At 34.8% G+C, this 24,224-nt stretch overlaps 2 protein-coding genes across 3 annotated transcripts in view; one reads left to right on the forward strand and one right to left on the reverse strand.

Moving 5' to 3' along the window:
• The window catches only part of LOC755338 (protein SLG1), a 34,868-nt gene extending 21,882 nt beyond the window's left edge, over positions 1-12,986 (reverse strand). Inside the window, exon 1 of one of the 2 annotated variants that reach the window (XM_030983315.1) lies at positions 12,672-12,985. In XM_030983315.1, the coding sequence (XP_030839175.1) occupies positions 12,672-12,741 (70 nt within the window). In that variant the 5' untranslated portion in view covers positions 12,742-12,985. Of the gene's footprint in view, positions 1-12,671 lie in introns of both variants that reach the window. The other variant, XM_030983314.1, reaches the window with a different exon arrangement.
• Positions 12,987-15,926: 2,940 nt separating this feature from the next.
• On the forward strand, positions 15,927-23,020 carry LOC105444397. The gene is made up of 4 exons (XM_011678600.2): positions 15,927-16,453; positions 21,463-21,648; positions 21,831-21,918; positions 22,484-23,020. The coding sequence occupies exons 1-4, from the start codon at positions 16,387-16,389 to the stop codon at positions 22,896-22,898; spliced, it is 756 nt and encodes a 251-aa protein (XP_011676902.2). The 5' UTR covers positions 15,927-16,386; the 3' UTR covers positions 22,899-23,020.
• The last annotated feature ends 1,204 nt before the right edge of the window (positions 23,021-24,224 follow it).

Consider the following 24,224-nt stretch of genomic DNA (forward strand, 5'->3'; position numbering starts at 1 on the left):
CCAAACGATTACAAAAGATGATGCAAAGTCGAACTAAAGACGTATCACTTATCTATATCTCTTCAGTACTGTGTTGATAATACCTGTTTTACCCCTATGTCAAGTCTGTTTCTATTTTTGTTTCTATCTTCTTCCTACTCTTTTCCTTGCATCTATGGTCGGCGCATATTAATCAGATTGTCCTCTCATCATGTATTCCGTTCGTGTAGCTATATTCTGAGAAGCTAAATGCCACCTTTACAAATCCTTCTCAGTTGTCATGGAAACATGTGATTCTGAATAAATGTTTCCCGGAGTGCAGCGTTACACCTATATCGACGTGTAAATAAGGTATACCTCCTCACGACTACTCACATTTTTCTTCCAATTTCTTGCATCAGAGTGAACTAAGTTCGCATTACCTGCAATCCATCTTACACTTTAAATATCACAACCGTAATCTACCTCATCATTTTCCTACATGTATGTTCTCATTACGACATTTCTGATAATTAAGTATGAAAAAAGATGTACATGTAATTTCCGAAGTACGTTCCAGTTTAACAGTTAAAAATACACAAGTGACCATTAATGATTAGCACCAAACCAAACGCTTCTGTTCTACTAACCCTTATACGCTAATTTAAGGATAAAATAATTATATAAACATGCATTTTTTAATTAATTTATGGTTAGTAAATTGATGTAGTGGCAGCTTAGTTGAAATTAAAATCTTGTATGTATATCATTATGCATGGAAAAATAGGGCATGAGTACATGTTGAACCTTTTCTAGATTTTGGTTTCATGATAATTCATCCACTACCCCGAATATGACTCTTAACACTATGCATTGGGCCAAACGTTGGTTATCATATCATTATTTCGTACAGACTCTAACACCATCTACAATGGAAGCATAGTGTGGTCATCTAGGGGCAGATAAAAGAAGTAAATATTTCAGTAGAGGTTTGGCAAACCAACGCATTTGTTAACAAGACGAAGAGAGCAAATATTCAATATTTGAGAAAGAAACCTATTATATCCCCAGATCATGGATGGAATTCGGCAACGAAAGAATCAATGGAATGCACAAAGTATTCAGACATACATTGCTTTCCAGACAAGGAACCTGACTATAAGTTACATTATCGTATTATCAGTTTGGTCATTTATCATGCCAGCAGCCATTTGTCCTCCAATACTTCATGCAAGGATTCGATCAACTAAAAAAAAGGGTCAGATATGTTATTAAAACATAACTACAGTGAAACCTGTATGTAAAACCCACTTAAGAGAAGTATGGGAAGTGGCCTTTGCATGCAGGTAAGTGGTATTGATGTAACATTCCCTTTAGTACATGTGTCAGTCTGATTTCTTTCCAAGGGAAACACTTCAATTATAGATAGACGGTTTTTTTTAATATACAGATGGTCGCTAAAGGAGGTTGCCCTGTATAAGCACCCAGCCAAATTATAAACGACTACTGCAACTGCTACTTTTACAACTTCTAATCATCCTCCTCATCGTCATCGTCATATCAAAAAAATATATAAACAGATTCTTGTAATGCGTTCACATGCTGCACGCACCAGATATTAAAAAAGTTGTGAAGACGAGTGAGGACGAGTGAAGACGTGGGGGAAATTAAACAAGAATGAAGGGAAACAAAGCACTTAAAGGAAGTCCAAGGACGTATCGAATGATATTGATTGAGATTGTGTGTGGACAAGTTATTTGTAGATGATAAACTGGTGGAGTTAGAACAAAAACCATACTACAGTAGAAAGTTAGTCCGAAAGAGGGAAAAGGCCATGCGGTCCAAATAAATTAGGAAGAGAGAGAGAGAGAGAGAGAGAGATAAAGAATTTGGATGCATGTGTTTGAATGGAAATTACCACAGTTACTTGAACCATGAATTTCATTCAAATACATCTCCATCTCCACATGTTAAAAAAAACTAAACAAGCCCAAGGCATGATTTCCTAACGGTTTTTATAACACTGCAGTCTACTGGGGAAATAAGTACGGTAAAACCGGTCACTCAAAGATTTTTTTTTTCGTTTTTGAGTCACATTATCATTTTCAAGCGCAATTTTTGTAGGGTTGGAATATTACACCATATCACAGACACTGATAACACGTAGGATCATGCATCTTAGATTTAACATTGTTAAACCATGGACCTACAACTCTTAGTAGGTCCATGGTTAAACGATGTCTTTAAGAAAGAAAGATGACCGACAGTCCTCTTTAGGATTCCCCAATCCTCCCCCTCTCCTACGTGGTGCAACTGTAAGCCTACTGTATAAGAAAAGAGTTATTTACCAGCAATAGAGAAACCATATCAATTTCATGCAAGCAAAGACTTGAGGAGAAATATCAATATCTTCAAGTCTTTCCTCTCTGTTATTAAACATGTATTCAATCAATCAAATCGAAATTATACCCAAACATCCTCGTTGAATGCCCGCATATCCTTGATCTTATGTCCATAAATATAACGATCAAAATATGTCCATTGATCATAAAAGCGCTTTTGTATTTTCGGGTCGATGGAGAAATATAAAATAAGTATTACATTGTAGAAGCTCTGTTTGAGGGGAATAGAAGGCGAAGAGCGCGTTTCCATACGGCAATATTATATTGAATAATGAAGCAAAGGCATAATTAAAATGCACGACTTATTAAATGACCTCTTGACCATCGACTTCCATAGGCTATATGATTTTTTTTTTCAGTTTAAGGTTATAGACCAGTTTTGGAAACGCCCCCCTCTCAAAAATGAAATGGAAGCTCCTAGTACCAATCATGTGAAAGAATATGTTTTGACTAATACGTGGTGATACAAATTTCGCCGGGAAACCGCCTACTAATTGATATATTTGGTAAATTATCATATCTATCCAGCCTGGATAGATATCGCGTAGTCCCAATTTACCAAGACTGTGCCAAATTTCTTATCATTTTGATGATTCCAGATCCTTGCAGTACACGCTAATACTTATATGCTAGATGATCAACCTTTCCTTATAACAATAACTTATAACTAACAATTCCTTATTCAAGAAAGCATAAATAATGTCAAAATAATGAAAGAAGAATGAGAATGCCAGAACGAGAACGCAACAAATTTTGTTCCAATTGCAAACTTAGCATTTTGTAATTCAAGTTAACGTAAGGGAAATACGTTTTCCGGGTCAATAGAGAAATATCGAAATGAAAAATCTACAAGCCCTGTTTGGAAGAAAAAGAAGACGATGGCTCACCCGCGAAAACCGTATATTAGATTAATAGGCGTTATTGGTTGTTGGTTGCTCTGCAAGAGGTGGTTCGAGGTTTTCTTGGATATTTCGAGCAGCGACTTCCCAGAGCCTATTGTACTTGGGGTCAGTTTCCTGTTCGTATTGGACATAATTATACGTATTTTTATCTCGTTCTTTTTTTCCTTCGTACTTGCAATGACTGGGGATTTCTATCATATCATTTTGTATTATGCAATGAACGTAAATTCAAATGATTCCATTATTCCTTAAAGATGTCGTGTTTTCTAAGAATAGAAATAGAAATAGAAAATCAAAATGCTGAATTTGATTGAATTGATTGATTCATCATACATCAAAAATTCTCTTTCTATTGCTTGAACAATAACAAGGATCATGTCACAGAAGAATTATACATAACAAAGAAGTATAAATAAGTGTACAGTGACAAATATACATTATGTGATCACAACACAGAAGACAATACAAAGAAGGATTTATGGAAAATTCAAAACCAATTAAATGCAGCTTTTGAGGTTTGAAAACGGCAGGTTTGACTGATGTGTTAATCACTACAACGCATTGTTCTTTTCACCAGGAGAAAAGGGCGAATACAGGCTCAATTTGTATCCCTTAATTTGCAGGTATCAATCACGTGAAAATAGACATCATATTAACGTAAGTAAATCAGGAACCGACTGTGATTTGAAACCAGAGGATCGGAACAAAATTATAATCATTTTATTTATTAGAAAAGTGCCTATTATACATCTTGGCCAAGTTTAAAACCCCCACTACGAAGCGATTTCGAGTTGATCCATCGATTTATAGATGGTCAAATGTAAACCTCCTTTCCAGTACACATTGTATATAACACTGTAACTATAAATATATACAAAGCTTTCCGTAATGATGCTCAAATATTCTTATGATTATTTTTTTTTCTACATAATTATCGTGATTTATATAAAATATATAAAGCTTAGCAGTTGACATCAATGGACTGAGTTAAGCTATCTTTAAGCGAAGCCGCTTGTAAGAACGGGCTCGTGTCTTCTGATCGCCGGAAACACAATTCAGGATAAACCTTTAATTGTTTGACCAATACAAAAGAATCGGCCCTCGGTGGAGTATTGTGTTCTATTCTTGAGAAGATGTAAGGGGATATGTTGAGAATCTGAGTCATGATGTTACGTAATAAATGCTTTGTACGTAGTATTCTCATAGACGTAATACATCTATGGTATTCTTCTACGACCGTGAACTGATGGATTAGGGACAATGTCACGAAAAAGGAAATCTCCTGGAAAAGAAACCCATTCAACCATTAGGGAAGTGATAGTGCGTATAGAATAAACTTCTAAACTTCTTGATACGTCATGCAGTTATATGGCTCCCTAAATTCAGCGAATAATTACAGAATAGTCTGGCTTTCAAAAGATTTATATTAAAACAAAAAAAAATCGCTAGAATGTATCATACTTTAGATTAAACACAACACAACTTTGTACTCGCTTTACCTATATTATTTTCCGTGGGGGGGGGGGGGGGGGGGGCTCGTCTTTTCATAACCGCCTCCATGTTCAGAGGTGTCGTAGACCAGCGGATAAGTTTTCGGACTGTGAACAACGAGGTACGGGGTTCGAATCCCTGTCGCAGCACTTACATCCTTAAACATTTGCCACACTACACCCAGGTGAGGTAAATGGGCGCCTGGCAGGAATAGATTCCTTCAAATACTCGAGCGCAGGAGCGCTGTAAAGGCAGCCGTGCTTAATTCAGGATTGCATTAAAGGGAAAGTCCACCCTGAAATTAAGTTAGTTTTAATAGGAGTAGAAAAATGAGAGAAACAAGTCAGTGAAAGTTTGAGCAAATTCCGATTAAAAATAAGGAAGTTAGGATTTTTGAAGTTGTGATCAATCAAACACAAATTGGCAACTCTATGACGTATCATGCGAGCTCAACTTCCATTTGCTCAGTACTAAAAAAATCTAAAATTTTCATTTTCCCTCAAGAAAAATTTCAACCATACATGCACCCTAAATATAATAATTGCAAATATGTTTCTATACTCCCCCTGCAAGGAACAAATATATATTCCGTCATCAATAACGAAGAAAACATGATTTTATGGAATATTATGCACACAGCAAAAGGAGGAGAGCTCGTATAATAAGTCACAGAGTTGCCAATTTGTATTTGATTGATCACAACTTCAATAATTCATAACTTTCTTATTTTCATTCAGAATTTGCTCAAACTTTCACTCACCTGATTTTCTTATTATTCTGCCTCTATCGAAACAAAATTATTTTTGGGGTGGACTTTCCCTTTAACGGAGCGCCAGGAATGGCAATGTGCCAGACATGAGCGCTATAAAAGACTCCACTGTTATCATTAGTATTAGATGTTAAGATGTTAAAAATTAATTCACACTTGTTTGCTGCTGTCTACATCGTTAAGAGTAACATTATCACCTTTTAGAGCCCATTCCTTCGTCACAAATAAAACATGATCGAAAGCATCAACCTTTTGAAGAACATCTGTTCGTAATGTGGATTCGCTTTAAATCTACAGTAGATAAAGGAGTAAACATTAAGGGTTCATTCAACATGTACTGACGCATAAAGAAAAGGAAAACCTAGCATGTTTTTACAAATCCCAATTGATTTTAGCCAGGATCTGAATGTAAATAGTACCAGTGAAATTGCCATTCGCTTTTGACAAATTTGGAGGTTGCTCTTTGTTTCGCTTGGGGCGATCACGCATGTCCATCAGGATTTCTGCTCATTCTTACTGCCAATGAACTGTTCCGCTTTTGCACCATGCCCACTAGTAGCTAAGGACTGGTAGTAAACCCAAGAGCGTATGCTCACTTTAATTTACTGCTCGTGTTTCCGCCTTGGGGAAAATTTCATAGCTATAAAACCTTAATGCATTAATTAATCGTGTATATTCATAAAATTTCTTTCGTTAATCGAGCGATTGACCATGAGGTTAATGACTATCATAATTAAATATAACATATAACAGAAAATGGTAAAACAACGCTCCTGACTTTGCGTTCATGGTTTTGTCACTGTTTTAAATATAGTTCCAACAACTAAATGGTCTTGAATGTGGCCTTTACCCTATTTCGTAACAATTGTGTATAAACTATCATGTAAATAATTGGATGTGTCAAAATAATGTTTTGTACTTCACTGTTACTTAAACATGAAATTGGTGCAATCTCTCATGATTTCCACGTATCACACTCTAACACACAGTAAATATTGGCATACATTAACATGTTACAATGTAAGGGGTGTTTTCACAACGGGATCATACGATTTATATTTGCTGTACACTTAATTATATGAAATGCATTCATAACATACTGCCCTGTGTCGCACAAAATTGGAATATTTTTTTTCTTGTACATATTCTCCGAGCTTCAGTGATAAATTCCCATAACCCTTTAGCTTGAGCAATACAGTTCTGAGACGATAAGAATTTTATCTATCAAGAATTAATCGTATTGTCATAATCATTTCATGAAAAGAGGTCAGAACTTTTGGGGCTATAGTGTAGGATTTATCACTGCTGTCGTGCGATTAATAAGCCAGTTTATAGATACAATCTGCGCATGGGCAGATAAAGGTCATTTGTACCAAAAAGGTAAAACCCACCAGAGATGAATACTGGATATGCGCTCATGAAAGTTATGTAACATTATTCATTTATGGACCAACGGTACATTCTAAGACACGCAGGTGGAAGTATTCTTTTCAAGAGGGCAAACTAAAGGTATTCATGAAGCACATCTAGGACCTTGGCAGTTATTGTTCAAAGATGCTCAAAGTGGAACTTCTCCATGTGTAAAAGATTTGTGGATATTTGGGGTCATTTGTACCATGTGCTATCTGTAAACTCCCTTACACGGTAACAAGAAAATACATGACCGCGATTACTCCCAACGATCGAAACGTCAGTACTGACATATAGCTGTGAACAAGAAATCGCTGTTTCTGTAACTAGGCCATGCACGGAATGGAATGAAATGAATGAATTTGAGTGAATCAATAACAATGTGCAAGCAAAATGAGTAATTGGTTTTCATCGGTATAGCTATTCCGGCTGTCCTGGAAACAGGCATCATAATACATCTATAGATCCGTGCTATATACTCAGGACTGTACAATACACCACTTCGTGTACAATGAGGATGAGGAAGGGTTTTGGTGGGAAAGACATCATTGTCCTAGTTTTTGTGATAGACAAAATGTATCATGGATAGCCGATTTATTCCATTGCTAATATTAATGTTTTCCCGCGCGATGGAAAAACCAGGGGAGAAAAGAAAATCCGTATAATGATTTTAAAGGGGCGAGGCTCGGTTTAGCAAGATGAGGGAAACAAAGTGCAGTTGTGGTGATGATGGCGGGTTGGTGAGTCGATGAGTGGGGGACCTGTTTAAGTAGATCGAGTGTGAAGGACCGTGGGAGGGAGAGGGGGAGACAAATTGAGAGAGAGAGAGAGAGAGAGAGAGAGAGCGGGAGATAGAGGGAGATAGAGAGAGAGAGAGAGAGAGAGATAGAGAGAGGGAGAGAGTGTGTGTATATGGGTGAGTGAGACATGTCAGACAGAATTGGAGGGGGACAGGCACATTACCATTTTTCATTCATTATTTTGTCATGATCGTTGCCTTAATGAAGTACTTTTGATGAGAACGTAGACAAAAATACCCAAATTCGTGTCAATTTGGCAAATTAATTGCACTCTTGGATGAATAACACCCGTAACATGTGAATTAATCCGCGCGTTCATGTACGTTTAAGGCAAAAAAAACCCAAACATAATTAGCATATATAGTTTTACAGTGAACAATGTTTGACTTTTTCATTGAGATGCCGACATTAAAAATACCTCAGACAGACTTTTTTACCCGCCCGACTATTTTGGTGATTCGGGGATAATTAAAGTGATTTTCGGTCTCACATGTCGGCCTCGTCCAATCTAAAAACTTAATTGTTTAATCACCATTTATTTATGACATTTTGAAAAACGTGCTTCCCCTCTGCCCTGATGATTTAACATTTAGGTTTTTAGCTAGTCGGTGTGACTGACTTAAATAGGCTATGATAAATAGCAACCGCCGCGTGAGCGGCAGGTTTGACATGCAATTACTAAAAGTGATTGCGTTCTTCAATCAAGAAAAATTGTCCACATTAAGTTAAGTGGCAAATTTAGGACAATTGATATAGCTTTGTATTACTATCATACAAAATACCTGTCAGATTCCAATTTATCTGACGCAAGTTTACTTAAATAGTCAACCCAATGGCATCCCGTTGCCATGACTACCGGGCATGTAACGAGGCGGTATATTGATTGCCCATTATAAATATCATAAACATAAATCGATCCATTTACATGTAACGCATGAAACTAGTCCCCTCGGTATGATTTCCAAGTACCTATAAAATATAGATGATGATAAAATACGGTTATCATCTAAATTATGCAGTCTACTATATTTAATGTTTATACTTTCAACGTTAATTTGTGGTTAACAACGAGAAAATATAACTTTGAAAATACACTTTTGACAGCAACCATAAATATGCCATGAATAGTAAACAAAAGATTGTTTAAGTGCAAATGAAGAACTGTCATTATGCAGTTAGAAAAATGTGACTTTACTATATTTTGCTTCAACTTGGTTGTTTTCGTATTAAAGATTTATTTGATATAAACCAGTACTAAATAATTTGATCAGGTTGAATACGATGAATTTCTATTCAATTCAATGAAAACAATAAATTATGTATTCGTATGACATTCGCCTTGTATCAATCAAATATTAAGATACATTTATATATTTCCCATTATTGTGATTGTTTATTCAAAGCACTAACATTATAAACATGGATTTCTTTATTGCGGATACCAGGTCTCATCAAAATATAAAAGAACTATTGCATTGGTTCCAATAAGGAACATGACAACGTTGATACTTAAATCCACACATAATTGTCTGTATTTTGTTTACTCGATTGCTATGGACATTTCTACCAGTACGGGGAACATAATTAATAAATTCAGCCTGGTTTCCACGCTTATGGATACCAATTCCTCATCCTCTACGAATACAATAGATTTTATGTCTATATTAAAATTGTATCCAACTGTTATGATTATGTAGCAGTGTGTCGTAATGATGCTACTCAATTTGGATGTAATGTTATTCCACACCCAAATTGGTAAATACAGGTACCTGTATAGAAATCGTTAATTGTTACTATTCAAGTGTGAATGATATATGTACTGATCCAAATCAGACTGGTGTCATTGTTTGTTCATACAAATTGGATTTAATGTTTGTTCATAGTTATTCCACACCCAAATTGATATACACGTACCTGTATATAAAATTCTTAATTGTTACTATTCAAGGGTAAATAACGTATGTACTGATCCGAATCAGAGTGGTTTCGATGTTTATTCATACTTAGTTCACAACCGGAATTTAAATTCATTCAGGTGTTTACATAGTGTAACGAACTGATCTAATCTGATTGAATGCTTGCTTTACCAAATCTTCATCCTAAATTTGCCATGTTGATATACAAGATTGTATACAATATTTATTATGTCGTTAATATTCAATGGTAAATAATGTAACTAACTAATCTATTCCAGATTGGTATTAACGAGTCTACACGCTAAATTGATACACGTGAAAATATCATCTATTCTCGTGTTACCATTCCATTTATTGCAAAGATTGTAAACCAACTGACTTAATTCAGAATAGCTTTGTTGTTAACAGGGCCCCATTTCACAAAAATTGTCATCAGTGACACATGACAGTTTTTGTTATGGGCTAGCGAAATCCTAGCTTCTGATTGGTTATCAGCAGGTTTGTCACTGGTTTTTTGTCCTTTGTCATTGTAAAAGGGCTTTGTGAAATGGGTCACAGGTCTACACTGAGCCTACACCTTAAATTGATATATGTGAAAATATAATCTACTTTCTTGTTATCATTCAATTTATTGTAAAGATTGCAGCTAACTGATGTAATTCAGAATTGTTTTATTAATTACCTACACAGAGTCTACATCGGAATTGATATATAGATGTGAAGAATATAAGTTGACACTTTTCAACGGTAAATAATCAAACGAAGTGATTCAAATTCAGATTGTCTTCAATGCTTAGTTGAAATGCATAACCATGGAAACACCTTTTTGTATATGTCAATTATTACCAGCATCTTTGGACTTATTATTATCACAATACAGGCTACATTGGTCGAGCATAGTGCGGATATCAACGCCTAAAGTGATATAATTATGTGTAGAAATGTTTTGTTATTGGGGAAAATATTTAATGTCACTATTATTTACCAGCAAATAGTATAACTACATTTTTGTAACTGATCTGCTTCAGATTAGTTCCAATGTTTAATTGAAATGTACACCAAGAGAAAAAAGCACATGTGATATATGTAGTTATGATGTTGATAATTTCGAGCAATCATCAGTAACATCTTTGCACTATTTTGCGGCTGTTATTAGTTTATATTAGTGGCTTAATTAATCGGGCGAAGTGAGGATGTCAACATCTGAATTTATTATGTGCAGAAGAACTCTTCTATTATTAAACTACTTATGAATAAAAGTTAATATTCAAAAGTAAACAGTGTAACTACATGTACCTGATCCAATTCATATTAGTTTCAATGTAAAATTGAAATGCATAACTATGAAGACATTATTTGTATAGTTATGCTGCTGACAATTTTCGAATGATTAACAGTATCAACGTGGGAATATTTTATGGCTGTTATTAGTTTATATTAAGGGCTAGATTGATCAAGCGTATTGAGGATATCAACGCCTCAAGCGTTAATATCAAAGGTTTTATATTTTCCTATGACGTAAATGATATATTTTTGTATTGCATTCAAGGACGTGCCGTACAAGCCAGTTGGATGGACCAGTAGGTATATTGTTCGGCTGCTAAATGGTAGCACATTTTAATTACTTCCAGATTCGCGCAAATGTGTATCGACACCAATTTTTAGTTCATATAGTGCCTGAAATGTTATGTTATGTCTGTGCTATAATTTTTTGGCTACACCTTTAACTTCAAAATTAAACGTAAAATATCAAAAGTTATCAATTAAAACGTATAGATGCACTTAATCGAAAATGACTTTCTGACACAGTATGGGCACAATACCAATATACATTCCCTTTCCTTTTAAAAGGAAATTATCCCTGTTTGATAAAACGTATAGGTTTTAAATCCTTTCCTCGAAATCATATTTCTTCTGGCTCATATAAAAATGATGTTTGTTCCATGTAAATATAAAAGTTGGGTGGAAAAAGTTCATAAAACCAAAAGGAATACAAGTAGACCTTTTGATCGCACATGTATTTTATGTACCATCTATAAACATGCATTTCAAAATTATTGTTTCACTTGCTCATTTCCCGCAATAATTTTGAATAAACCATATTCATATTCAAAATAATAAGACCAAATAGTGTATCATCATTTAGAAAATATCATTAGTATTTTGTTGAATTATTGACTCGCATCTGAAATGTAAATATTATGTATGATTTTGATTTTCATGTGTAACTTCCCTCTTATAACCACTATTGTGCTCATCCCATGTCTCTATCATTCGCAAATATATTCGATGCAAAAATTCTACTTTGGTTGGTAAACAATAAACATATATTCCAAGCGCCTGCCTACTTATACTTTGCAGTTTGCATCCAAGGATTTTTCCTTTTGTGTAATCTCTATTCTTTGTAGGATAGATTCTACGTCCAAATCCTTGCACTCCATGCACGTTACTCAGTTTGGATAATTCGTATTTCAGACATGTTTTTAGAGATTTTTGCCTTTGAATTCCTTTGTATTCAAACCTAAATTTGCGGCCAAAATGAATAGATGTTTATTTAAAGCGATTCTATTCATATGAAATGAGCGGAATTGATGAATAATCCATCAAATACATATATAACATAGAGCCCTGTTAGGGCACTTATATACTTTACCACAAGTACATATGGAAATAAGGCCCCTGTTAGTATAATGTATGCACTTTGTTGCAAGAGAGACGAGTATTATATACTATGTCTTTTAAACGCTTAAGGTACAGAGCAGTGCATGTTAGTAGAATTTAAAGGTTACGAATAAACTGACATTTTGTCGAATTGAGAAAATTACAACATATATATATTCCGTTTTTGTGTAAATACTATGCACAGTACATAACTTTGCGGGTCTTCGTAGTGAACCGAAAAGAGATAAGCAAGATAGCAATAATCGTATAAGCAAAGAGAGTAATTATAAAATAGGCGTATATGCTCTATTCATTGTAGTTATTTTGAAAAGACACAAAACCACAAAACAGAATGGACTTACCTTGGCCGAAAACTAATCTCAGTCGCAGGCTAAGAAATGTAAGCAGAATATGTATTATATACGAAGCCATCTTATATAGGAGTGCTTTGAACGTCGTCTCACGGAGCTGCTGGAATTGAGTAATGATGACTCTAAATGCATATCCTTGTGGTAGAGCTTGATGTTCCTTTACGAGTGGGCCGTCGCCTGTCTCAATGTACCGTTAGTTTGTTATTGTATTTTAGATGACCCTTTTCGATTCTTCACCCCATTCGTACTGACTCATCGTGCGTTTTCGAACCCGCTATAATCACTACTTCAAATACGAAACCTTATATCCTTTTCTTTTTATCCGCACAACTGAAACATTGAATAGTGGCTTATGCGTGACGTATCAGGCCCATTGTGGCGCACACAATAACCCGCCATGCACGGTTGTTTTTTTGGACCGTCTGGTCGCTTACGAGGTGCGGTCCCTTGCGTAGTCATTTATGTATGTTAATGGGGTGAGATTGAACGGAGAGTGGGTGGGTGTGTCGGTTGTTTCCAAAGTCATTTAATACGGCAATCAATGTGGAACAATGCAAGAGTGCGTTTGACTTCCATGACGATAAAAACCATTGTACGTGAACATGTGAGCGATACGCCCAGAAGGTGACGCAATGTTGTCAGCATTGTGAGAAAACATACATCTTCTTTCTCTCTGAACGCACGAAAAAACGAAGAAAAACATTATTTTTTAATGTAGCTGCATGTGCATACCCAATAGCAATATAATATTTGAAATTTAAGATCTAATAACTTTTCTAAAAAATGTTCTTGTTTTGTTCTGTTAGGGTGAATAAAAAAAAAAAGGACATCAGCATGACCAAGTTGAAAGTCGTTTACTTTAAGACTCTTTCATTTTTTACACAGTTTGTTTCGCAGCAATTGAGGACAATGATGGTCCTCCCTCAAAGTTTGACCATTTTATACATTTTAAATGTACGCCCTTTGATATCCAAAGCAACACAGAAATTATAGCATTTATCCTGTTACTACACCCCCTTGATTACATGTTATACAACGTGTATTTAATTGTATAACTATGAGTTTTTTATTAAAATGATTAGCGAACTACAATATTGAATTAACTTTATATACGTAAGTTACAGAAATCTGTTCATTTACATTCGATTATTTACGTCTGAGGATGAATTTTATCGTCGCCATCATCGAGAAGAAGTGATTCTAGATCGACTCTCCGGTCGTTGCATATTCAAATTAAAGAGCCCAACAAGACGGCAATTAACATCAGCCTAAAGTTTGGGCTTATTCTTACCCCCCCCCCCCATAACATAATTAGGGATCAACGTTAGCTGCCCAGCAATCAAAGTTCAGGAATTGTGTCAACTTGATTGTAGTACATGTAATACGTCATTTCATTTGCGATTAAAAGTTGCATACTGTTGGATGTGCTTTCGTTGCTTGGCGCATTGTAGATCGGTAGCTCTTAATCATTTTCGTCTCACGACCCCATATGAAACTCAAAATCACTGCCATGTTTTATTCGTACGTTTTTATCTCATATCGAAACCGATGCTAGACCGACAACAAACAGAACAAACAATTACATTACCAGGAATGGTCAGAATTGGTCGGTTTGGATTCAGTGTGGAGTCGATTCGGTAGTGTGATTGAGATATTAGCAATGATTGATTGGGACTTCTTTTGGATTTATTGTTATGGGATTTAAGTGAAATATTTAAATGCAAGTCATGCATAGAAGTGTGACAGACAGGGGCTGGATCAGGGGCATATTCAACACTTTATCTACATAATGTTATTAAAATCCTCGGAATATTATGCCATACATTACCGTCTACTTGGCAGAGTATTTCTGATGATTGCATTGGATCGAAGGAAATATCAAGGGAAATGTTACATTCTTCGATGAATAACATTATTTATTCATTCATTTTTCGGTTTATTGAATCGAAATTCCTTGTTAAAACAGTCGGGCGACTGATACAAACAAAGATTACAAAGTTGAAATGTTCAAATATTTAAAGAAAAAAAAACAAATACATCAATATGGAAAAGAATCAAAACTTAGTTCAAGGAAAGAATAACAATACTAATAATGGAAAATTTAATATAATGCACATCATACATTAAATAAATCTAAAATAAATACATGTATGAGTGGGAAAAAAAGAGAAAAGAGAACAAAAACAGATTGCCGGACAAGCGTTTCATTCGCTAAAAATACATCGGACCTTCCAATAGTGTGACATTTTCCGAAATAATTGAACAATACTAACTGCCCAAAATACGTTTCGTCTGACTCTAGATGGCGGTATAATGATTGTATTATAAAAGAAAAGTTGGAGGCGCTTGAACTTGAATCTGTAGAAATTCAGGACGAAAGAGTCCTATTCAAAAGTCAAATTTCGTTGATATCCCATTGTACGTGTGTTATAAGATTACCATGCGTGCAAATGAGATGTCGGTGAGCTTGTACTTTGGGTGATTTCATGAAACTATGCCTAGGATCAGTTTTTTAATCTTAGCTCAAAACTAAAACTATATATTTCATTTCAGCTACCTTTGTATGCTAACGGTATTGAAATTTAATTCATAAAATATCAGCGTTTGCTCCATATTGCAAACGAAGGCGGATTCAGGAATTTCTGTAATGTGCAGGGCCAAATGATTGAACTGCTGGATATTATACTGAAACTCCATAGTGTCAAAATGACACATTTTAATAGCGTCATCATATTTTGGAACTAATACCAATATGAACATTCAATATATCGGAGATTCGGAAGAGAGAAAAAGGAGAAAAAGGAGAAACGATGAGAGAGAGAGAGAGAGAGAGAGAGAGAGAAATAGAGGAAGAGAAAGAGAGAGAGAGAGAGAGAGAGCAAGAGAGAGAAAGATAGAAAGAGAGGTAGAAATAGAGATAGAAAGAATATGAGAGAGAGAGATATATATATATATATATATATATATATATATATATATATATATATATAGAGAGAGCTATAGAGAGATATATAAATAGATAAAGAGATAGATAGAAAGAGAGAGAGAGAGAGAGAGAGAGCGAGAATGCTGAATGATAGAGAATGGACCATAATAATGTGTTTTCATACTTTCAGGATAGAATGAAATAATCATAGTATTACTTTAAAGATGTTTCATTATATATTTCTGTTGTTTCTCATTTTCAAAACAAGTCATGAACCCTATAGTGTTTATTAGTCTAGTTCAACAATAGATAAGCGAAGGCGGCAGTCGCTATTCAACCGACAATACCAAATATTTGCCTCAAACTGAGCTAGTTATTTGCCCAACCCTGAAGAAAAGAAAAAAAAATCCGCTATTCAGTTGTGGCATCACAAATAAATATTCTATCGGTGGAAAATGTATTGTCTCCTTGTAGGATAAGGTTTGGCGATCCCATCTACACGTGAAGTGCATGAGTACATTCAATTTTTAGCTCATAGTAGAAGGCCACATAGTTCTTAAATTACGTGTAAAAAAAGGTGTATCCTTTTAGGGTGTTAGCTATTGGTAGTGCACTAGAGATTGACATATTTGAATATTGCTATTCTGCACTAAAGGGATTCTCTAGTCTACATAGCTTTTCTATACCAGCAGACTGCATTTGATCAATGAGTTTAAGAATGGAGTAGGATATGTGAATAAAAACTCTTCTTGTTACGGTTTTGGATCGTTGGATAGGACAATGGCTGGAGTTTACAAGTTGGTGCATTATGTATCTCTGCTGATTATATCTGAACTTGGATTGAGAGGTAAGAAATAGCGATTTTAGAGCTTGATTTTTCGCCTTATTTATATCATTGTGGCTTTTGTGAGTGTTGTTAATACTCGTCTCGTTTTTATGGCTCGATTGATACTAATAATAGTAAAAGTGGGTTTTTGTATAGCGCTCATATGTCTGTCAGACTTGACACTCCCGGCCCTCCATAATTACCCTGGCTTTGGCATGACTGCCATTATGGCGATCTAGCATTTCATGCAATTAATTGCTGCTATTGTACTACATCGGCTTAACTTGACTCACCTAATTTCGTTAGGGGAGGTCTCACTCTCCACATTAGGGACTTTTAGATTTGCGTGGACTGATATGTGTGACGTCCATTCAAGGCAGTGTATTAAAAGGACGTCGATCGTAGCAATCCACGTAGTCGTTGTGCAAATCTAAAAGTCCCTAATGTCTACAGTGATACGCCCAATTCCAAACAAACGTTTCTTCAGGTTAACACGAAAAGGTGCTGTGGGCGAAATATTGGTTAAATGTGCCAACGGAGTTCTTTACTCTTTTTTTCAGTCTAATCAAACAATATCGTCCGTCTCAGAACTCCATATAATATGAATATACATATTATGTACTAAGTAAACTACAAATCGGGCTGACAATATACAGACGGTTGCGAACAGCTGCAGTATTTACAATAATCATAATAATTACAATAATACTAATACTAATATTAATAATGATAATATTTCCTCTTTCCCTGTTTGTTACTCTCTCACCCTTATTTTCTACCATCCTTATCTTGTCATCCTTCCACTGTTCCTATTTGTTTTGTTTCGTTTTTGTGTGTCCGTCATGTTTATTTGACTCCGTAATATTTCGAAATTCAGCTATGAATGTATCAAGTTTAAATTATTCTTGTGTGAGCCTCAACCTAACAAGCATTGCTTCCAAGTAGGTTCGTTTGTCATTACTTGTAACTAAATCATTTCGCATTACACGACTTACAAAAGCAATGTCAAATATATTTCTATACAAATGTTCTGTTATAATAATGATAATAATAATAATAAATTACATTTATAAAGCGCTTAATGCAATGTTTCTAACCGCTTAACATAACAAGGTACAACGTAAAATAAACATACAGCAGTAATAATACATAATTCTTACAATAACACTACAGATATATAACTATAATGTTACATCATTACGTTTATTATTTTGGTTATCTTGTTTAATATTGTTTGTATTATGTGGAAAATAAAATAAATTCGCTCTGCATAGAGCGAATACTACTTCTGATATTAATATTATGAATAATAATGATATTGATATCAATAATACTATTTATAATATCTATAAGGATAGTCATTACTATATAGATAATATTAATAATAATCAGGTCAGTTCAGTTCAGTTTATTTTATTTGTGCACGGCACCCACTTCAGCCAAAGGCTGTTATTCCGCAGGTCCGTGTAGAATAAAAATACATGTACATTTATAAGATAACACATATCATAAAATACACATATTAAATATTTTGACAATAATAATAACATAACAATAACAGTAATAATAATGATAATAATAATGATATTAATAATAGTAAAAACACCTATATAGTAATAATGATTATTACATAACAACCACCTTTAAAATACCAGCTGAAATTCACCGCCCATAGCGGCAGTACAATTACTTCCCAAGCCTGTGAAAATCTCATTAATATTGTTAATATTATAGTCAATATACTGACTATGCAAAAGGTCTTCTAGTATTGAGTTTATTGCTTGTCTGTGTCGTATCCATTTTACCATGTTTACAGGTCAGTAACTTTAATCCAGTCTGAAAAACCTGGTGAAGATTTATTATCTGTCAGCTTTGAAAACAAAAAATATTTCAGAAGGTCGTGTGGTTTTTTTTGTTTGTATTTACTGATTTCTTGAAATGAATTGGAATGCAGGCCTTTGGGGAATTTTCTTCTCCATTGCGGGGTCAAAGCTGTAGAGAAAATAAAACAGCAACCATAAACAAACAAACAAGCAAAGAAAAAATCCCACATATTACCAAGTTCAAGTGAGCTTCTTTTAACAGTAAGAATTATGAGAAGTTACGTACAGTATAACGTACAGTGATTATATTGAACATTAAAAACATATTTTAGCTATACAAGTTCCTACAGGTAATACAGGTAACAGGTAACCAAACTTACAAATGAAATGTCGCATCCGTATAACATAACGAGTGCCAAAGGTTGCAATTAAATACCATAATGCAGCAAGCTCGTCACGTACAAAAGATCATATTGATAGCAAGACGGAAATCCTTTACTCTTCTCTCTCGTCTCTCCCTTCAGTTTAACTGGTAGTATCCTTGTATAAGTGCTTGTTTATGTTGTGGGTGGGGTTCATTAATTAATTTGAGTCTACCCCTTAAAGGTACTATGTCCCATTTGCAGGCCAAAAAAAAAAAAAAAAAGTTAAATTCCAACCGCATTTGAAAGATAATACTAATTTAGAACTTCCCTAAAAAGGTGAGGCTTGAAAATGTCTTCAAGTGGGGGAAACAACGACTATTAGTTGTCAAATCGACTCTAGGGCTATAGAGCCAAAAAGTAATAGTCTTGATTTTCAGACAATTGTACTGAATGGTCATAAGTTTCATGCTGCGCAAAGATTCAATCTGTTTAATCTTGGCCATCACAAGAAGTGGGTTATTGATGTAGACAAATGCTTATGTACCCTTTACAACTCTTTTCATGTATGTTATTACCAAAGAAGAAAAAAGCCAGTCAGTCACTCAATAGTGTCTGACAGTGAAGTCTAGCAAGTAAACGGGTTTCCTTGCATAATTTGAATATGAGGACACTGCTAACGTTTAAATGTCACAGATAGGACATACATGACATATTCATAATTCCTGCAAAGTTCTACGGCATTTGAGGTTGGCTGCAAAAGGGACATAGTACCTTTAATATTTCTTCATGATTAAATATTTTTGTTTTAAATGTTTTTTTTTTCTTCTTGTATATATGACTCGTTTTTTTTTGTAATTTAAATGGCATTGTTCACGCGATAGTAGCTACTTTCCAAAAATCAACCTGAGTCGATTAGCCTTGTGCTTCAGTTATTGGATCTTTTGCGTTTGAAACTTTCACAATGAAGTATTACATTATTTGATTATGATTTCTATGGAAAACACGAAAGGGTATTGAATTTGCCCTGAAGTTATTTTATCGAAAACAGTTCGGATAGTACCTGTTATGGCATATATATTGTAATTGTTGTCATATATATTTTCACATATTATTCATGTTTTACTGTAGTTGTTTCAAGCAAGGGGAGGGTAATGTGTGAAAATTGTTGCATGTTCCTCCATTGCTCGCTTGTATAAGAATATCTACAATGTGTCAGTCAGTATGACTGTATGTTCCGCCCTTAATCTGCTATTTGTAGGGCTATTTACGGTCCATTTACCCTTTTCATCCATCGGATTCCAATCATTTTTATGACATTCAAAACTTTGAGTTGAGTCAGCGTACTTTATTGAAAAATGCATAGTGCAAAATTTCATCGTAACGAGCCTTTTGTTGGTCTTTTCATGGAGACAAAGTGTACCATGTGTTGACAATTGAACGATAAGCCGTTATCAAACAGCATACTCTTTGTTACTTTGTTTGTTTGCACCACTCTCCTTTTGGAAAAAGGAAAGCAAAGGTGAAAGATCCGTTTTTCTTTATTTTCCCTTTTTCATTCCGGTAATCAGTGATATATTTTCAATTTTCCACTCAGTTAAAGTTTCGTAGAAATTGCATGAGTTATTACATACTCGTAAAAGTATCTACCATTTTGAAAAGCCGGTAGCTTGAGATAACAGGGGTATCTATAGCACAAGAGGGAAACGAAGAGACAAAATCAACATACCGAAAATAATACTAAATACAACACTATAAACAATTACAATACATATGGTACATAACAAGGTCAGTTTTATCACAATCTAGTATCTGAAGGTTGCCATTAATAAATAGCCATACAAATTATATCAATTCATTTAGCGCAGCTACGAAAAGAAAATCCTAAAAGTGCTATTTTTCAGACACACAATAACAATAATTTAATAACACTATTTAATGAAGGAATTCCTATCGTATGTTTAATTTAATTAGCCTGTACTCATTTGTTTATTTATTTACTACCCATTGTTTCTTTTCTCTGTACTTTGTATTATTATCTGAGGACACTGGAGCCCAGCCTTTGAAATGGAAATAAAATGAACTTGAACAACAAATAAATAAAATCTTCTGAAAACAAGTCGTTAACAAAACTTTCTAGACAGCAACAGACGAGACTTTTATATGTCAAGTGATAGGTTTTTCCAAAGATTTGTACCATAGGCACGAGGCAAGAAAATGCAGCTTGATTTTTGTTTTCAAAAGAACAAGAGAAACTGAAATTTCAGATCTTATGATGGCAGGTTTGATACCAATGTCCTCTTTTCATTGTTCATTACCATTTTATCGGGGGCATCGTGATATATTAGGGTTAAAACGCCCTTGACTGTCATACGATAGGTCTCAGGTTTGATCCTGCTTGGAGCTTACATCCTTGGACTTGGTCTTTAGTTCACATTTGTCCCTCCAGACCCAAGTGTACTAAATGGGTACCGTGCAATGCTGTGGTAATAATAACTGCAGAGACCACACAAGAGAGCAGTATTGATCTTATTTATTTTCATGAACTAATTTTGACAACATGATTTATTCTTGATATATAGTGTTTATCACTGTCTCGGAAATGTAGTGATCTATCTAAATAGTCATATAGATTGACCTATAAAGTTCTGAGAAGATCCTCACGTCATCTATCAAAAATAAACCATGTTGTCACGATCATGTCATGAAAAGAGGTTATTATACCAACTTAATTGGCAGCAGTATGTACTCATTTATATATAATCTATGATGTGCTTCCAAAATAACTGGCAGGTATGAAATCGTATCCTCTTTGCATTCTTTTAAATGCTTCCACTTAATACAGTTCATGCTACCTGCAACGTCCCCGCCCCAGTATCAGGCACTCATCACAACGGCACCCTGGCGGTCTACCAGCCTGGAGCGGTCCTCTCCTTCTCCTGTGACACTGGCTACTCTGCAAACTTTAAACCACCTACAATTACCTGTCTGGACAACGGCTGGAATCCAGCGAATATCTATTGTGAACTAAGTAAGTAATTCCAAACAACCAAGAATAAGAAGAACAGGAGGAGAATGAAGGAAGCAAAGTTTCAAAAGTATATTTTATCGTAAAAGGGAGTACATCTTGGAGGTACATAAATGTTCAGTCGATTTTTCTACTTAATTTATACCATCATTGTCAAATTACGTGTATATGTTTATATCTTTTAGATACCACATCACTGGTCATCGCTATTATAGTTGCCTTTGTCGCCCTCTTTGTATTCGTGGTTATCATTATACTTTTGGTGAGAAGAAAGTAAGTCACTTTAATTGCTCGTTCCTGTTTTTGATATTGCTCTTTATCAATTATTCTGATACTTTTACAGGTAATGGTTTTTACCTCTTCATTTTCTTCTTCTTCTTCTACAGCAACAACAACAACAACAACAACAACTACTACTACTACTACTACTACTACTACTACTATTACTACTATTACTTCTACTACTATTGCTACTACTACTACTACTACTACTACTACTATTACTTCTACTACTACTACTACTACTACTACTACTACTACTACTACTACTACTACTTCTATTACTTCTACTCCTTAAACTACTATCATTTGATTATGATACTTGTCCAATGGAAACGTGCTTTATTGATGTATAAAGAATATTGAAAATCGATTAATAGCATAGCCATTATATTTTGGTAATACAAAGTAATCGGCAATCCATTGATAACGATAGATCCAAGGAGCAGTGGTAATCCAATTTTGTGAGACTTTCTAAAAGACCTCTTCACTTGAAATAACACATGGCAGATACTATTAATTAACTTAAAAAAATATATATATATTTGTTTTCCTTCAGGCGACGTCAAACACAGGCTGCATCCCCGAAGATAATCAGAAGAAGTCCCAAGTTTCCAGAGCACCCTCCAGAAAACATCGAAATGTCCAGACCAGGATCGTTGTACGACTCTGTCAAACTCATCCCCGAAAGGACAGACCAACGCGGTATTTACGACTCCCTCACCGGCCTGGATGGAATCAAGGAACAAGCCTTTGATGATGCCTCCAGAGGACTGGAGAATCCTGGTCTTGTTGACAACAGCGGTATCGATATCATCAATGCTGGCGGACTCAATATGACAGGAGCACGCGCGGCTGATAGTAGTCGGTCACACGATTATGAAAATACGAAGATCGACAGTGAGAAGGCCGGAGTGGGAAGCCACCCCTATGAAAATACAGCATTACCGAACTCTAAAAAACTGTTTCACTAGATTTCAAGAATAAATCACTATGACTTAAACACGTATATTACAAGCAAAGTACACAGTGTTTCACTCAGGAGCGGTAGTTGGGTGCCGCCTGATGAAACCTTTCATAAATCCTTTCTGAACTCTCGAAGAAAGGTCAACGAGGTTTCAAATGTAAGCAAGAGTGAATATTCATGAATCATGGACGCATTTTATATGCAAAGTATACAGTTTTTTTTCGTAGGTTACCCTCCTCAACAAAGCGCCATGAGGCCGGCGTGGGGAGCCGTAAATACAGTCTTATCGAACTCTAAAACAATGATTGTACTCGGAATATCTGAAAGATGGTCGCATAGACTTTCAAGTTATTACATCTTAGGACGACCTATTTAAAGTAACATATAGCATAACTTGTATATGTAATATCGTTAAAAGAAGTATTCATGGCAGCATAGAACATCAATTATATAAATATGTCAATATATATATATATAAAGATAAAAAACAAGATGATTCAACCCCTTGTAAAGTTGATGCTTTTTCGGGTTTTCGTAACTTAATAGTGAAATGTGGACTAGTTGAATTAGCAGCTTTGTTTTATACTTTTAGTTGTAAGCTTTGATATGTCGCATTCTCAAGAAACGGTGGTCGTGATGAGACCAAAACTTGGAAGCATGTTTGGAATGTCATCATGATACTTATGACAGAGTCAGGTGCATGAATATATTATGGTACCGTTCAGTAGTAGGTCCATGGTACAACATATGTTTGAATATATATGTACAGTTAACAACTGAATTATTCATACTCCTTGAAAATTGTATGTTTTTAATGTGTTTCGTTACTCAAGAATGAAAGGTGAGCTTGTAGATTTAGCTCCTCTGTTGAATACTTTTAGGTTTAATATGCCATATTCTCAAGAAACGTCAATCGGGAGAGATCACTTTCACATACATGTACGTAATGGTGACAAAACTTGGTATGGATTTTAATGATTTGGTTGTTAAATGTGCATGTATATTTTTTTAAAGATGCAAGGGCGATCCAACTTCACAGGTTTTCGCAACCTTCATGGAAAGCCCCGCATATAACCTTTGTAAACATAGTTAAAATTTACTGTTACTTTGTATATTTTGATTTTTATATTGCGAAATAAAATTGAATTGAATTGAATTACCAAAGCCGATTGTAAGCAACTCGCTAATCTGTGGTTTTACTATCAATACTTTACAATTATATATATACATGTATGTATAACCAAAATCTAATGTTAACATCTGAAAGCTATATATTGTAAAATAGAAATTATTTTGATAGTTTATGAAGATAGAATGAAAATCTCCTGTACGC

The sequence above is a fragment of the Strongylocentrotus purpuratus genome, unplaced genomic scaffold (assembly GCF_000002235.5).
Source record: "Strongylocentrotus purpuratus isolate Spur 01 unplaced genomic scaffold, Spur_5.0 spur5_scaffold_13, whole genome shotgun sequence".
Classification (NCBI taxonomy): Eukaryota; Metazoa; Echinodermata; class Echinoidea; order Camarodonta; family Strongylocentrotidae; genus Strongylocentrotus; species Strongylocentrotus purpuratus.